The sequence below is a fragment of the Lepidothrix coronata genome, unplaced genomic scaffold, assembly GCF_001604755.1.
Source record: "Lepidothrix coronata isolate B3197 unplaced genomic scaffold, Lepidothrix_coronata-1.0 Scaffold2, whole genome shotgun sequence".
In the NCBI taxonomy this organism is placed as follows: domain Eukaryota; kingdom Metazoa; phylum Chordata; class Aves; order Passeriformes; family Pipridae; genus Lepidothrix; species Lepidothrix coronata.
The window spans coordinates 12,188,976-12,205,175 of NW_016690182.1; the positions used below are offsets into that span (position 1 = coordinate 12,188,976).

General features: G+C 42.3%; 1 protein-coding gene across 2 annotated transcripts in view; it reads right to left on the reverse strand.

The window, feature by feature from the left end:
- The window catches only part of LOC108499014 (calpain-5-like), a 54,363-nt gene that overhangs the window by 11,081 nt on the left and 27,082 nt on the right, over positions 1-16,200 (reverse strand). For both annotated transcript variants that reach the window (XM_017818404.1, XM_017818394.1), the window contains exons 4-10: positions 11,427-11,558; positions 10,757-10,965; positions 10,193-10,385; positions 6,303-6,496; positions 4,614-4,691; positions 3,242-3,437; positions 1,388-1,510 (exon numbers count right to left, since the gene is read on the reverse strand). In XM_017818404.1, coding sequence (XP_017673893.1) covers positions 1,388-1,510; positions 3,242-3,437; positions 4,614-4,691; positions 6,303-6,496; positions 10,193-10,385; positions 10,757-10,965; positions 11,427-11,558 — 1,125 coding nt within the window. The remainder of the gene's footprint in view (positions 1-1,387; positions 1,511-3,241; positions 3,438-4,613; positions 4,692-6,302; positions 6,497-10,192; positions 10,386-10,756; positions 10,966-11,426; positions 11,559-16,200) is intronic.

A 16,200-nucleotide genomic window follows, 5' to 3' on the forward strand; every position in this document is an offset into this window, starting at 1 on the left:
AGGAAGGTTTCTGAGGCTATAGAAACCTGCTGGACTTCATGTTTCAGAGGCTTCTCTCCCCCACCACTCCCTGACAGACCAAGACTCCAGTGAGAACAACCACCAAGTTCTCTGGGGACCTTTGGGTGTCTCAGACAGGCTGAGATTCCTCTGCCTCCTTTCTCTAGGATGGAGAGAACATTCCAGCCTTTCACAGCAGGCTCTCAATCCAGGTGCACACACCCGTATTTTCGTTGCCCTTTTCTGAATACAAAAAAAAACCAACCCACAAAATAACCATTTATGTTTTGTTCTAAGCCCTGAAGCTGTGCTTAACTATTAACATCCTCTCCAGGGGACTGGTATTTGCCACAGCACAGTTAAAATATAAACCTATTTCTTAAGCAGCTCTTGAGGGCAAAGGCAGCCCTACATTCTTTTCTGGCAGTTCTCTTCCCAAGGCCTTTAGTCTTGTTAATGAGCCTGGTGGGTTAGAACATTTTTGAAATAGAAAACTTATTTAACAGAAGTAAAGATAGATACTTTTCTGAAGGCGTGATTTTCTTTTCCAAGCCTTTCCAAATTAGATATACAGGCATGAGCAAGGCAAGGTAAATTATGCCACTTTCTGTAATGACACTTTTCAATATATGTGGTTAACAGGTGATTTTCAAATGAATAGGTGTGATGCAGATGTCAGCAGCTCTAACTGACTGTTTAAAATTGACATTTTTTTACAGTAGAACCATAGTGTAGTCCTACTAACTGTAGCAGCAGATGATAGGATTTATCCAAATCCTCAGTAAAAAAATCAGAAAAATAGCTGTTTCTTTGCTTCCTTCCTTCTCAAGTTCAGGTATTTTCATTTTAATCAATTTGCCCTGAGAGGGCAATTAAGTTACCTTTTGGGATCCCTGTGGTTCCTTTTCCCATATATTGATTTCCCACTCACTACTCCAGCTTTTGAAAACATTCTTTTTTCTAAGTGGCAACAGAAAAATGGCAGTCTTTTCAACCTCATTCACTTAGCTGTATTTGCTGATGAAATGGAGGCAGAAGTCTTTGGTGAGAAGGAGAAAAACACCCCTCCATGTTTCAAACATTAATACTATTTTGCCTTTCTCTTGAAAGCTTGGGGTAGGAAAGGCACTTAACATTCTTTTACAAAAGGGAAAAATTACTTACGTTCCTTTAGTTCAAATAGACTTTGAACTGAACTGAGTTCAATTTAGTTCCAGTAGTCTGTCTAATGTCAGCTCTGCTGACGGAGTGCAGTGCCCATGCGAGGCTCATGTTGAGTGGAGAGCCAGACACCATGGGAATCGTGGCTCTATCTGCCAAAGATCTCATGGCCAGGGTGAAGCAGGACTGAACAAACTCTGCACCAGGAGTGCAGGTGGCTGCCTACCTTGAATATTTCAAAGCCAATTGGGATGCTGTCTCCTCTCCCTTCTTTCTTGTATTTGCGGCGATCCTCCTGTTGTAACGAGACCAACACTTTGTCCTCAGTCTTCTTGACATCAAAGATGTACTAAGAGAAGAGAGAAGAGAGTGAGCTGTTAAAAATGCCCCAGGATACTGAGGATAAAGCCATCACCAAGGAAATACGTGCATCCAGTGAGGCAAATAGAAATGTATTTGGGGATGGGAGGAGAGTTCTTCATATAACAGGTATTCCCAGCAATTCCCAGCTGAAAAGTAATGCTAATAGTGAGGATCTTTAAACCAAAAGTATCAAAGACACTGAAAATGTAATCCTAGTGATAGGACAAGGGGGAATATGCTGCAACACCTAGTAAGGCACATTTTAATTCATGTCTCTGTTGAACCATATGCAGTGTTACCTGATCAGAGTATTCCAGGGCAAATGGAGGTACAGGAGGGGAACAAGAGGAACCAAAAGAGCTCTCTTGGTCTGATGAGAGCTCTGCAACTGTGATCTTACTTCTGAGGACATTTCAGCTGTCTTAATGGGTAACGATCTAAAAGCCAGCAGGTGTCTCTAGGAATAACACTTATATTTGGCTTAAATTCCCTTATCAAAAGGGACTGGAAGTGTCACAATCCCTCTCTGTACAGGTAAACTCTATAGAAGGCCTCAGTGTCAGGCATTTCACTCAGGGAGGATGAACAGGAATTGTCTCTAGATTATGCTGGTGTGTGCCACAGTAATTTATAATGGCAGATAATACAATTGTGTTCCAGCATTGCTATGAAGAACCTTTTAATCAACTAGCCCAGAGATAACAATGGAATAAAAAGGACTTCCATTGCATCAGGCACGCACTGAACTGTAATGTGTATATATTGTTTTCTGTGGCAGCTAAACACTTACAAATGAGACTCAGACAAACACTTGGAATACATCCAGAATCATACAGGGGAACACCTCTGGGAATGAGGCACTGACAGAAGACAGAGCAGTGAAGAACTGCTTCTGCATCTACACCTACATGGCAGGATGAGCTGGGAGTCTGAGATTCACTCCTGATCTGAACAGCAGAGGCTGCACTGCCCAGTATCCTGCTATGAAAACAGAGGGGTGCAGGCAGAAACCTCCCTTGAAAGTGCAGAGAAGTAGATACAAAAACATCTTTAATTAATCTAGAGAGAAAGGTCAATTTTCAAAGTAATAATTAACACAGTAAGTGCTCAGCTCTCATTGACAGTAATGGAAGTTTTATGCCTGAATTTGCATGTTCTGGGATGAAAACATACCACATGGAGAAGGGCAGGAAGATGAGAAATGGAGTTGGAGTGGATGAATGGATAAACTGAATAGCTTGAAATTACCAGGTAGGATGAGACAAGGAAAATTCTGAAATGCTGATGAGAGGGTGAGCTTGGGTAAGAGACCAGATACTTTCAGAATCTTAGATTAATGCCAAGGAATACTAACTAAATACAGTGGATCAAATCCTCAGGCTGTTTAAGGGTGTTAAATGAATGAAGCTCTGTCATTGGAAAATCAGACTCATTGCCTTTCTACAACTGGTAAACTAAAAGAAGTCCAGGAAGGATGTCAGTAATCCTGGTGCGTTTGACTCATCAGCCCCAGACATGATCAGTCCCACACAAATATCTCAACTACTGAGAGATTTCACAGAAATCACTGAAGCACAACACACTCCCAGGGGACAGACACTGGCAATCAGGTTTTTTGCTGAGTACTCACTGCCAACTCCTAAATAGGGTGGATACTTCAGAATCCCCAGCTCAAGCGGACACACTTCAATGCCTCACAAAATACAGGGGTTCCCACCTGGGGATTCTGAAGGAAGGTCTCTCTGTTATCAAAGCAGCCACCAGAGCGATTTAGCAGGGGCTCTGAATTTTTTGTCCAAGCCCCATGCATCATTTTCTTCTCCCAGGTCTTGTGGATGCTGAAGTAGGAGGTATTCACAATCCGGCAGATGTCCACGTCTGTGAAATTCTTACACCAGTCCTCAAACGTCATCCTGTTCCATGGGACACCAGGAAAGTAGTGGCTTATTTAAAAATAAACTGTGATACTCATGCAAAGAGCCAAAATAACACACAAAATCTTCCAGTAGTTTAAAAGGAGGCATTGCTCAGCTGTCCAGAGGACAAACTGATTCAGTGGGAAGCTCTGCATGTGGAAATACTTGTGAAGCCACAATCACACACTCTTAGAGCTTAATTTAGAGAAATATCACTTAGTGTGTTTGGTCAGGTCTGGATCTGTTCTGTTGCATCTCCTAAGCCTAGAGGACAGGTTGTATCTACCAAGCTGGGTTTGGTAACATATATTTTGCAAAGGCAAAAGAGATCACCTGCAACCAAAGCATGATCCACTCTTCATTATTACGGTCCTTATTGTCACATCTGCCCTTGAGCACAACTCAAATCTCTGTGCTCTGGACATAGCTTTTATGTAGCACCATCTCACTGCTGCAACCTGTCCCTGCTGAAGCAACAGGCTGGATTGCAGGGCAGTTAAAAAACATTCACCTCCCCCAACAGCTTGGGATCTCTGCACTACCATGATGCCTTGGCTTGTTAATGGCCCAGAGCCAAACTCTGAGGTTGCCAGTTCTGACAAAGCCAGCAGAAGGCTTTTCATACTGAGCACTGCCAGCACACTTGATGCAGTATTGACGATCTACTGAAGAAGTTGCTGGACTAAGTATTTGGTCTTTAAGCAAAGTGAAAATTAAGAGAATTCTAGAGATTCTGTAGATAATGAATGCTCCTCATGCCTGTGCTGGAAAACACCAACAAATATCAAAATTCATTGGCTTCAATTCTATTTATAGATAACTCAGGCACAGCAGTCAGTGAACAGGTTTGATTGTGTGTTCAATACCTGGAATTTTGTCATGTAAACCAGCACGTGTTGTCTGGATTCTGAGTGAATGTCCTAAATATAGGTAATAGAATTCGAGGGCATTTGAAACTTATATTTACTAAGAGCTACTAATTCTGTTCTACTAGTTTTTAATCTGCTTTTTCTATTCTTCTCTCTCATCCCTTGAGACTTTAAAAGAAACAGAGCTTGTGCCAGGGCTGGATAATCTTATTCATTTGGGAAAATTGTTTTGCAGCTATTAAATGGCAGATTTATTACTCACTGTAGCTAGTGTCTCCAAACCCTTCACATCTCTGCTACTCACCAGAACTCCCCATCATTCTCCAGAACGAGCCCTAAGCTCTTGCGTTCTGAATCGCTGACTTTCTTCCACTCCTCAGAACTAAAAGGGGGAAAAAAAAGAATTAAAAAAAGAGAACAACAAAGATGATTAATAAATTAAATGCTCTCACTTGGAAAAAAATTAGAAGTAAAAATCTCTCATGGCCCCTTGTTTTGAAAGTAACATTGGAGTACTGAAAAGGCAGATGATATTCAGGAAGAAAATGTGAGGCTTGCAGGAGGAGTTTTAAACCATTAATTGATTTGAAAGCTACTAAAAAAGGAAGAGATTAATGGGAAATTGGCACAACTAGAGCAGAACCTTATTGATTTCCTTTATTACACTCTCCATTAGGATGCTTAAACACTTAAACAGCTGGTTTGGAAGGTCATAGGAGATTGAATCCATTCCCTGAAGGCCCTTCAAATGAAATCTGGTTCTCCTCCTCAGGAGATTATTGGATGCTTCACTTAAACCAGTGTATTTTCTTTGTCTTTTAATCACCTTAATAAACAGGCCTGAGATTTCCCCAGAGAGCCTTTGAGAAGAAACTGCTGGAGCATGAGCCTAGTGTCCAGTTTCCAGAGGAACACTGCACTGCACAGACACCTCACTGCCTGCATGAGCTTAGTGCTCTGCCTTGGCCCCTGCAGGCACCTGCCTCTTCCACTGACTGCAGGGGAGCACAGACCCAAAACGCATCAGTCTCGTGCTGAAATCCAACAATAGGCTGTGTGAGCCCCTTCCCTGATGTCTGACATTGGACAAACAGAGCCACAATTCCTCATTCCCTTTCCAAAAGTACTTGGAGGCTAAAGTTGAAGGTGGTTGGCAGGAGGGAAGGGAGGTTGTTTACTATAACAGACATTTTCTTAACCCATTTGGAAATTGTCAGTTTAATTCTCTGAGGCCAAAAGCCATGGTCCAACCTCAGAGTCCTCAGTGCTTCCACTGGCATGAGTGGCAGCTGTGCCAAGACACACAAGCCAGTGGAGAAGCCCAAGGGTTTAAGTTAAAAAAAGACACAGTAGCTCTTCTGTGCATTCTTTGCATTTCACCTGGACCAATCTCTTTGAAACTAATAGATTTCTGCTAGCTAAAATATAGGATGTAAGAAATTAATACGAACTGTAACACGTTTTTCATGTACAAATCACCCATCTGATGGAATATATCCCCTCCAGCAATCATTTCCGTTGCTTGTAGAGGGGACTGCTAAGACCACATGAAAATTCATTAGAAAATAATTCAAGAAATCACAAATGTAGCAATTTTACAGCATTTTTCACCAATCACTTAAATTATCTGAGAATAAAAGACTTATGGCACCTCCAGCAGCTGGCAATTACAGACGAGAAACTGAGTCACAGAAAAACTCAGTGGGAACAAGCCTCATGTTCTTGACTCATCTCCTTAATTGTGGGCTGTTTTTCAGCCCATGTGCCAAGTGTGCCAGAACAATGGTGTGTACAGCAAACTAAGGTCCAGGAAGCCGTAAGCTCCTCCAGCATGTGCTCATTTTGTCAGGGAATGCTCTGCTTGGGAGGAGATGGCACAGAGGTTCAGCTGTCACTGAGGATGGCTGTGTCTGAACAGTGTTTAACCACGTATCTCACGTCCAGTGGCCCCAGCACAGTTTCATTCCTTTGACACTGGATTTGCAGCACTTACTTGTCGCTCCAAGCGCCGTTCCATTCTTTTTTTCCCCAGGGATTCCTCAGCCTGATCATGAACAGCTTTTCTGCCTTGAAAGAGAACACGAGCCTTTCTCCAAGGCGCAGCTTCCGAATTCCAGTCACCGAGTAGGCATGGCCAACAACAAGCCCCATCTCTGTCTCCACCTCACTGGCATGGCCAGAGGACACCTGGAGCACGAAGAATGACAATTAAAAAGTAGAACTCACGTCACTGAGGGACTCGAGAGCTACAAGGTCAAGGGGAAAGATAAAGAAGGCTTGTTTTCCATTCCCTTCCCAAGTGATTTGACTGTCCAGGAAAATAACAGCACTGGGGCTCACAATGGCTCGCTGGTCTGGTGCTGTGCAGGATACTGCTGGACAATTCCTACCAGGCAGAAACCCAGAGCTTAGGGGAATCCTGCCTGCTACAGCCATTTTGTCTCTTCCTGGCCTCAAGAGTTAAAGAATTCCAAAATCTTGTAATCTTTACAAAATTACTCTTCTGGATATTGGTGACTGTGCTCAGGCTGTCCAGTGGTATCCTCAACTGGACACTCCGTAGGGCCTAAGAATTGAGCTCATGAGTCCAATGGTTGTGTCTGTGTTGGAGTCAATTTGATATCCCAGAAGAACTACTGCTGATATATAAAAATAGAGGTCACAGGCAATAAATCTTTCTATCCATTTGTCAAACCTGTCCTGTACCTCTCTTACTGGGCAACGGGCAGATCTGCAGGTTTATTTAGGAGCTGGGTTTGCTCCTCATGAACTTCACACAAGCAGCCTAGTTTCCAGCAGTGATCAGGCAGTAAACTGTCCTGATGGATGACCTAGGCCTGACCAGAAGCTGATCTAAGAATACATAAAAATTGTCAAGTTCTGAAAAATACGACAATTTCATTTAATGCATCCAAATCTCCTAATCTAAACCCAGAAAAGCAGTATCATATAAAGATGCTGCAGTTGCTTTGAAGGACTGGCCCTTTACAAAGCCAGCACAATGCTGCTTCTGAGCAACACAGACCAGGCAGGACAGTGGAGAAAATAAAGCTGTGCCAGTGTTATAACCCTTCTTCTGAGCCAGGAACAATCCAAATGGTCCTGCCTCTGGCTTCTTCACATCCTCACTGGAGCCAGCATGGGCATCCTTGCACTGAGCCATAGCTAGAGATTCTCTCATCTATGTTGGACTATAACCCATTGGGCCTGAAGACAGTCACTCCCTTGGACAGCAAGGAAGGAAGATTTGACCCAGTGCAGATCCTTATGTGTAAACTTGTAATAACCTGATTAATGATCAATCAAGCCTTTGCTGTGGCAAAGAGAGCAAGAGTTATGATTCTTAGTGCTATTAATGTAAATATTTAAATATAAAGATATTATTTATTGTTTATCATTATACAGTAATAATTATTATAAATATATAAATATTTCAATATCAACAAGGACTTATCAGAGTTATGCTAAGCAGACATTTTTACCCATTTAAAAATTTAACTGGTCTAAACAGAGTCCTTCTCCTAAAGCAAGAGTTGCACTGATATAAGAGTGTTCAGTTCCTAAAGGTAAAAAATAAAATAAAAAAAAATAAATTAAAAAAAAGGGGAGAATGAGAAATTTATATCAAATTGGAACTGACAGATGGTCCGGCAACTGTGAGAGTCTCACCAAGCCCTCTTTGCCTTTCACCAACAACAGCTCCTAAAGAATCAGCTCATGTGTGACATGGAGACTGGCTGACATTTCCAGCGGGTTTGGGCTTTCTCCAGAGTAACACTTTCACTTGCATTTTTCACAACTAAAAGCAAACATAGAGTCCTTGACAGCATGGGAGTCTGTAACTTCTCCTGCTGCCTTTATTACCCCCAGGCTTTTCTTACTGCTGGGCTGCCTTTCCCACCTCCTTCCAGAGGCATTTATTTATTTATTTATTTATTTATTTATTTATTTAGTTAGTTAGTTATTTAGTTATTTAGTTATTTAGTTATTTAGTTATTTATTTATTTATTTAAATGAGATATTTAAACATCTAGTGTCTGTTCAGATTTCTAAATGGTGATGCTTAGGGCTATTTTGTGATCCAAGGAAAATGGTGACACGCTTGTAAGGCAGCAACGAAGCCACTTGAGTATTAAATATTCTACACCTAGCAAGCTTCATTGTGTGTATAATACATCAAAAAGTGACAAATGCAGACAAACATAGGAAATGCCCCTCTGTAATCAATGATTAGAAGCATTTGTGTTTAATTTGACAGACAGACACATAATGCCAGGAAGAAGTGAAAGTGTTACAACTGCCTAATTAATTGCTTTTTAAAATACAAACTTAGCATATCTCCTCACCAGATCCACCTTAAGTAACAGAACTGCCTTAGCATTTGGGAGCAACCTATCGATCCAGAAACAATGTTTACAACAACAATTCACACCAGGAAGTCTGGTCTGCCAGGCTGGTCTGAGCAAATTGAATGGAATTCTTTCAAACAAAAATTCAGACCTTATGAAAAAGGTAAAACAAAAACCGAAGACCTTGAAGATTTTGTTCAAATTAATCTCCCAGGAGGTACCATGTGTTCTTCTTTGGTATCATGGCACTGGCACAGGGCAGAGCACAGCCAGGGAGGGCCAAATGTGCTCAAGCACCTCCAAACACAGCTGCTTTTCTGTTGTTCTAGACAACTCCACGACTACCATGAGACTCACAAGAATTTCTGAATGCATCAGCATTTTGGGATCCACCACTTGACCATGGATTTAGCACTTGTGCCACACTATTGCTGTAGCACTTAACTAGTGTTAAGCACTTAATACTAGCATGTGAAGTACTACACTATGACCTTCATTTCACAGATGTGGAAATTACAGCAAAGTGTTTAAGTGATTTAACTAAGTCCACAAAAGATCAGCCTTAGCCAAAGTCTTAAACTGGAAGCAGGGGGCATGGGAAGAAGATGCTAAGTGCACCTAAATGCCAACCCTGCAGCTCCTAGAGAATGATCCCTTTCCTGCAGGCTGCACTTTAAAACTCATTTAAAAGGCAATCTTTCAGGAAACATTCAGGCAGTTTGTTAGCCCTCCACGTGTGGTAAGAGCTTCAGGCAAGGTGAGAATTTCAGCACTACCCAGTCATGGCCTGACATAGCAGACTTAGACAGAAGAGGAGTTAAGTCCGGTTGTCACTGGTTTCCCTCCTATAGCAAGGGGCAGTGCAGGGCCCTTGGCTGCCTGTGGTTTGTGAAGTATATGAAACACTTGGGGAGCTGCTACCACAGAAGCCATCCCCTCTCTACTAAGGGAGCCTCAGGGTCCTGGCCCCTAATGTAGGCACCCGAGTTACCTGCCTCACATGAGCCAGTGCAGACAAGTTTTACTGGTTAATTCTAATGGGGAGGTTATTAGCAAACAGTACTACCCGAATAACCAGGTGAGCTCAGCCTTTCAGCTCAGCTCCAGTGTGTTACACTGGCTGCACCATCACAACTAAGGTCAAGGAGTCTCAGCAGTTCGGTGTCAGCAGAACTGTTTTCTCTAAACAGATTCCCCTAAGGAATAAAGAAAGTGAACGCTGCCATCTGGCCTGTAAATTAGGGCATTCTAGGTGGATTAACCTCGGGTCAGTACACAACTGTGACCACTGAGAAAGAACAGCATTTCAGACCCACAGCAAAGTGGCAGCACAAGCAGCTTTGCAGTTTTGTGATTGTATTTAGTGGCTCCCAGAGCTGTAGTGGGCTGGCAGCACTGCCAACTTGGTAGATTTCTCCATACAAAGCTTTCAAAAACATACAAATGAAGGACATACTTAATACACTAATAATAGTATTTCTTCCAGAACTTTTCAACTGAAATTAACTCCTAAAATCCAGCCCTCTGCACATACCGCGATGGAGCAGCTGATCAACCCGCCTCTTCTATGCACTTTCATCAAGTCTTCAAACAGCTTCATCTGCTCAGAAATAATCTCTCCATATTTGCCCTGTGCCAAATCAATAGATTCTGCCACTGCTCCAGTGAAATCCACAATAGCATCTGCAGCACTGCCTCCATCGAGGGCTTCGTAGGATCCAGCCAACCTGGAGGCAACACAGAACATTCTCGAATACCAAGAGGCTGTTACAAGTGCTCTAATTGAATGTAGGTAATATATTTGGGTCTCACCAAGTCAAAACCAAAACAGAACAAGAAAACCCCAGCAGATTGCAGATAGAGATTTCCTGGTTTCTAGGATCCTTAAGGCTTTGGGCTGCTGCAGTTGACTGCATTGCACTCCTTTATGATTCACCCCTCCATGCAGATTAAAGAAGGAGTTTTCAGACTTTCTCAGGTTCTCTACTAGCAGCAACCTTAAAACCTAGGGAAAGTCTGGTAGAACTGAAAGACAAAACAAGTAGCTGGATAGAAGGGACAACACTGAGAATTACAAGGACAATGAACCAGCTCATACTTTGCATAAGCTTTCTCCAGCAGTGCACTCCAGAACTCATTTTTCACATTGGAATGGCAGTAGATCAACCTCCCATCCATTGTTGGCAGCAGATCATCAACAACCACCTCTGTCCATTCTCCAAAGCACCAGAAGCGGAAACGGAAAATCCCAGCATATTTCTCTGGGTTTTTAGGGTCCCATTCTTGTTCATTAAAGTCTGGAATCACCTGAGAAACCATGGAAGGGAAAGTTCAGCAAGTGCACTCTGTTAAGGTTTATTCTGAGGGCAGACTGCCCTGGAGCAGCCACTCTGCTGGCATTCAGCTTCATGAGCACTTGACCCTAAATAAATGAAGCAGTGAAAAAAGAGGATGAATTTGGTACAAAGTCCAAATGTAATCCTACATCAAGGAATCTTTTAGGAAAATAAAATTTATATTGATCTGCAGAGATAAAAAGAACCCCTTGCACTCTCTAGCTTTGTTATATCTGTTTTTTGCTACTCAGTGGGACTGAGGAGTGAGGGGGTCTCATAATAAGAGAAATGAACTTTTAAAGAAAGGGAAGATTTGAATCTCCCCAAATTCACTACTTGTTAGTTCTAGAGGGAAAAATATTAGCTGATAGGCAAGGAAACAGCCAAGGTTTATTAGCTTTATTCCATGCATCATGCACATCTGTTACCTACCTGCTGCCATAGGCATTTCCTCAGAGCCAGGCAGGAACATGCAGCCACAAACCAGCAGTTCCCCAGGATGCCCTGGTGCAAGTCATGGGAGCTGATTCCATTCACAAACAGATGGGGATCTTCACAGAGGTCCTGACAAAACAAACCAGAGATTACTGGACACTCCACTCCAGAAATGATCACAATATCCTTTCCATCAAGAAAAGCAGCAGGAAATGGTGTTACTGACACCTGGAGCCCTTTCTTTATTGCCATGCCCTTGGCTGACATACTGGAAACCCTCCTTCAGCAACAGCCTGAGCTGCTGCAATGACCCCAAGCACACAGCACCTAAGGAGGCAGAGAATACCTGTCTGTGAAACACCTTTCATTCTCTGTGTCTCATAATTTTCATTCAACCAGCTCCTATTAGAACCACTCACTCCTCCTTTCCCGTTGCTCTCCTGGCTCCATCTCTATCTACATGCAGATTCCCAACAAAGCACAGCTGGATCTTCCTGTGATGTCTCCCTGCTCCTCCCTATCTTGCCCCTTCCCTGCAGATCAAGGCACTAAAAGGAGCACCAGTATCATAGAGCACAGGAAAGCCACCCGGGTGTATTTTGCAGCAGTACTGTGTTTGTTACCAAGAAATCTTTGCAGACAGTGTTCTTGCTGAATGGATACATATGTGGCCTCACAGTACCAGAGAGAACCTCCCACACAGCACTTCAGCAAACACCTAATCTGACTGTCCTTAACTGATATGGAACCTGCTGGTTTCAACCCAGCGATTGCTCATGACATTCTCCTCTCAGTCACTGCTCTTCCTGGCTGGCTGAAACAATAGCAGTGGTAGGAAATTCTGCTTTCACAGTATAATAACCCTAACCTTCAACACTGTGGAAATGATTTTACATCCAAGCATTAGAAATGCAGAATAAATAACTCCCTCTCACCTCAGAATGGCAGGAGACTGCAGATCTACTGCAGGCTTTCCAGTTTGCTATGAGCAGTAGAATAAGGAGCTGTGCTCCTTACCTCATGGATTCTCACTGGCCTTTGGTGATAATAGATGATGATCCCAAAATACCAAGACTGCAATCAAAGCCTGGCTACAGACCACAGGCATTTGAACACCTCTCAGTCTTCCCTCTGATACGACTGTAACAAATCAGTGCCAGCTGAGCTTATTTTCAGAGTAAAGAACCACATCAGTGCTGAGCTGGAAGCTGGTTTTCCTGGGCTGGTTTAGCCGATGGCACCTGGAGTCAACTCATGGCACGGAATTCATGGAGCTGCTGCCACTCTCTTTAAGAAAATTATATTTCTGGCATGAGACTTTTCTCATTAAGTAATAGTTGAAATTTTAAACGCCTTTTGGGAAACAAGTAACTGATCATTACAAAACACTCTTATTCTGTCAGTTTTTCTTACACATGTCTCCACTTAGAGACGTTTCAAAGCTTATTAACAGACCTTAATAAAAATCTGAATAAAAGAAATGGTGCCTATGAGGAAAATTGATCATGCTCATCAGCATCGGGGACAGATCCATTCAGTCTCCCTGGATGGTCTGATGTGGAATGGCAACAGGACCTTCAGGCTGACACTTCAGCTGATGTAAATCAGCCCAGTTGCCTGTTGCAGGGGCTGACAGCAGTTGACTACTTGGCCTTCACAGTGGTAGCACACATTCCACATGACCTGGGGTAGACTCAAGTTTCTTATCCCATTTCCAGGCAACTCCGGCATTAATAATTTCTAGTTTGTTTTTCCTTTCAAAATGTTATTTTGTCAGAATAATAAACAAGCGATAAATGGAGCCGTGAGGGTTGAGATTGTCCAAACTTTTTTGTCACTAGAGGAAGCCAAAACTTTAATTGGTTTTGAAAGAAATTAGGCACTGCTGTATATTACAAGTATCTTCTCTTTCTTTTTTTCCCTCTAAAAATAACCACATTAAACTGTCATTTTTCAATTGAAGTGTGTCTCACATGTCCCACAGTCCTCAGAGAAAAAACAGAGCAGCATGTGCCAGCTGCCAAAACTTATGGATGAGATTAGCCTTTGCTGACTACTGGGGTCCAAAGCAAACATGGAACAGCAGAACTCAGAAACAGCACCTCCCTGTTTCCACCAGAGTCACCAAATTCTTTAGAATCCTGCTTGATAAACCTTATTAAACTGCTTAAGAGCCCCGCACTCCTGGGACTAAAGAACAGCATAAGAAAATTACATCAGTTCTGTTCCTTTTGTCATTAATTACAGCCATTATAACAGCTTCTATGATGACTGTCACTGCATGGCTCAGATGAGACACATAATAACACTCAGGCACAAGCTGGAGCTAATTTCAGCTGTTTGCTGTCTTCTGGGCTTTTTGATTTTCACCACTTATGCAATATAGCAAATTCTAAGGAATACTTTTAGCTATCTAAGCCGCAATTCCCCCAACACAATTAGAAATGTGCTATTTCGATATATTATTCTGCAGTCCTTGTGAGGATATTAAAGCATTTTTTGTTGCCCCAAGCCTGTAAAAAAAAATTAATAATAAAAAAAAAAAAATCACTTTTCCAATAATGCTCCCAGCAGTGATAATTCAGGGTAGTTGAGGACCAAGCCAATTACTATCAGAGGAATTACAAGGAAGAGACGCTGATGTGAGATGTGGCTCAAGCACTTCAGGAGACCTGATGCCTTCTCTTTCTTGCTACCTAAGCACCAAAACACTTGAACTCTGGGTTCCACCAGAAGTACCTCCTTTGCAAAGATAGTGGTTTAACCCTAATCCCTTTTCTCAGGATCAGCGTGTGACATCTGTGCTGTAAAAAGGAGAAGTATCTTCACATTTCCAAGAAAAAGTTTAAAGGCAGTTGCTGGATCTTATTAGACATCATTAAGGTCTAACAGCCACACTATTTCTAACACAACACTGATAATAAAAGCAGTTGTTGCATTATTTATGCCTGCAGGGAGCATTTCACCACCAAGATGCAGAGCTCTTCCCGGTTCTCCCCTTACGTGTGTGCACAATAAAATGAACACCATCTGCAGAACTATAATTGGGCTGTAAAGAGTCTGAAAGTGAGGTAAGAGGTTGCAGGGCCTGAAGGTTCTGCTGAAAACCCTGACACTCTGATTTTCATACCAGACTTCCTTTTCTATCACAGAAGTCTATTTGTGTCACCTCCCATCCTTGCTGTCCTGTGTAGGCTTGAAATATCTGACTGTTCACTGTTCTTCAGCCACAGATGCTGTGAGGAATACAGGTGCTCCAAAACCCCCTTTTTATGATTTTATGTTCATCTCTCTGTGACAGAGTAAGTAAACGAACTGGTTTATGAGCAGACTGGGAGAACACCGAGCAGCCTGGAGATGTGGAGTCAGCATGGGATCACAGGAAATAGGAGCAGAAGAGACTGTGAACAGGTTAGTCAGTCCCAACAAGTGCCCAGATTAGCTATCCCTGACCTGCTTGTGACTGAAGCTTCTCTGACCTGCATTTCACACAGCCCACGAGGGAAAGCCCACACATTCCTCCCCTAGTCAGCAGAGACGAGCATTGCTGAGCTGCTCCACAAGCCCTCTGTGAATGGAGAGGACAGTCACCTTCCCTTTCTACAGCAACTCCTCAGATAAGCTACAAACCTATAGCAAGTCTCTTCTCTCTAGTCTTTAGAACTGGTTCTTCACGTTTTGTGTCACTGGTGGCACATGGTGCCCAAATCCAGGCCCTGTGCTCCAGGTGGGGCTATGGCAGTGCTGAGAAGAGCTCCATGCTCTTGCTTACTGAAGCATTTTTCTCTTTTTCCCTTGAACTTCACATATTTAACTTGCGTTTGGACTGGGATCCACCCTCTGATCCTGTTCTATGGACCTACTGCCTATTCATTCTATCTCCCTAAGTGAGCCATGAAGTCACTTAATACCAAAGCACTGCACCTGGGTGCATTGATGAAGTGATGCTGAATTCTACCCTATTTATTCCACATTGTTTTCCCAAGCTCAGTTTGAATTCTCGACCCTGTCAAGTGGCTTGCAATCCTATCCCAGCCTGTGTCTTACAGGATTCCCATACATGCCTCCCTAGCCCCTCATGCAAGTAATAATGGAAATACTAATGAGTACCAGATTAAGGGAGATTCCTCTAGGACTCCATTGACACAAGGCCAGTTTGAGAGTGCTCCAAGTCATTTATTTCACCATTACAGAAGTTTGAATTAATCCAAATGTTCATACTTTGGAGAAATGTATCAGACACTGGCAAAGTCTTAGGAAAATCAAACTATATCACATCTACTGCTCTCTATCTATACTATGAGATCTGTCCCACTGTAGGCTGGAAGGAAACCAAGGTGGTTCCTATCAGGGTACCTGACACAATACAGTCTTATAACACAATCCATACCATCAGACTAACAGTCATCTGCTTAGGTCTGATAAATTGCAGTCAGGAATTTCACTGAGATACCAAAATGTTTGGACTGCAGTACAAATATGGAAAATGGCAAATTAACTTTTTGCTACAATGTATGTCCCCAAAGGAAATTGCAAAACATTGTGAACCATGGGAGATGACAAACGTCCATGACACAGGAGCTGTGAAATGGTTTCTATGTTGCTCTGTCATGATTACTTAAGATAAAATAAAAATTTAAAGAAAAAGAAAAAATGAGAAGAAAAAAGAAAAAAGAAAAAATGAGAAGAAAAAAGAAAAAAAGAAAAAAGAAAAAAGAAAAAAGAAAAAAGAAAAAAGAAAAAAGAAAAAAGAAAAAAGAAAAAAGAAAAA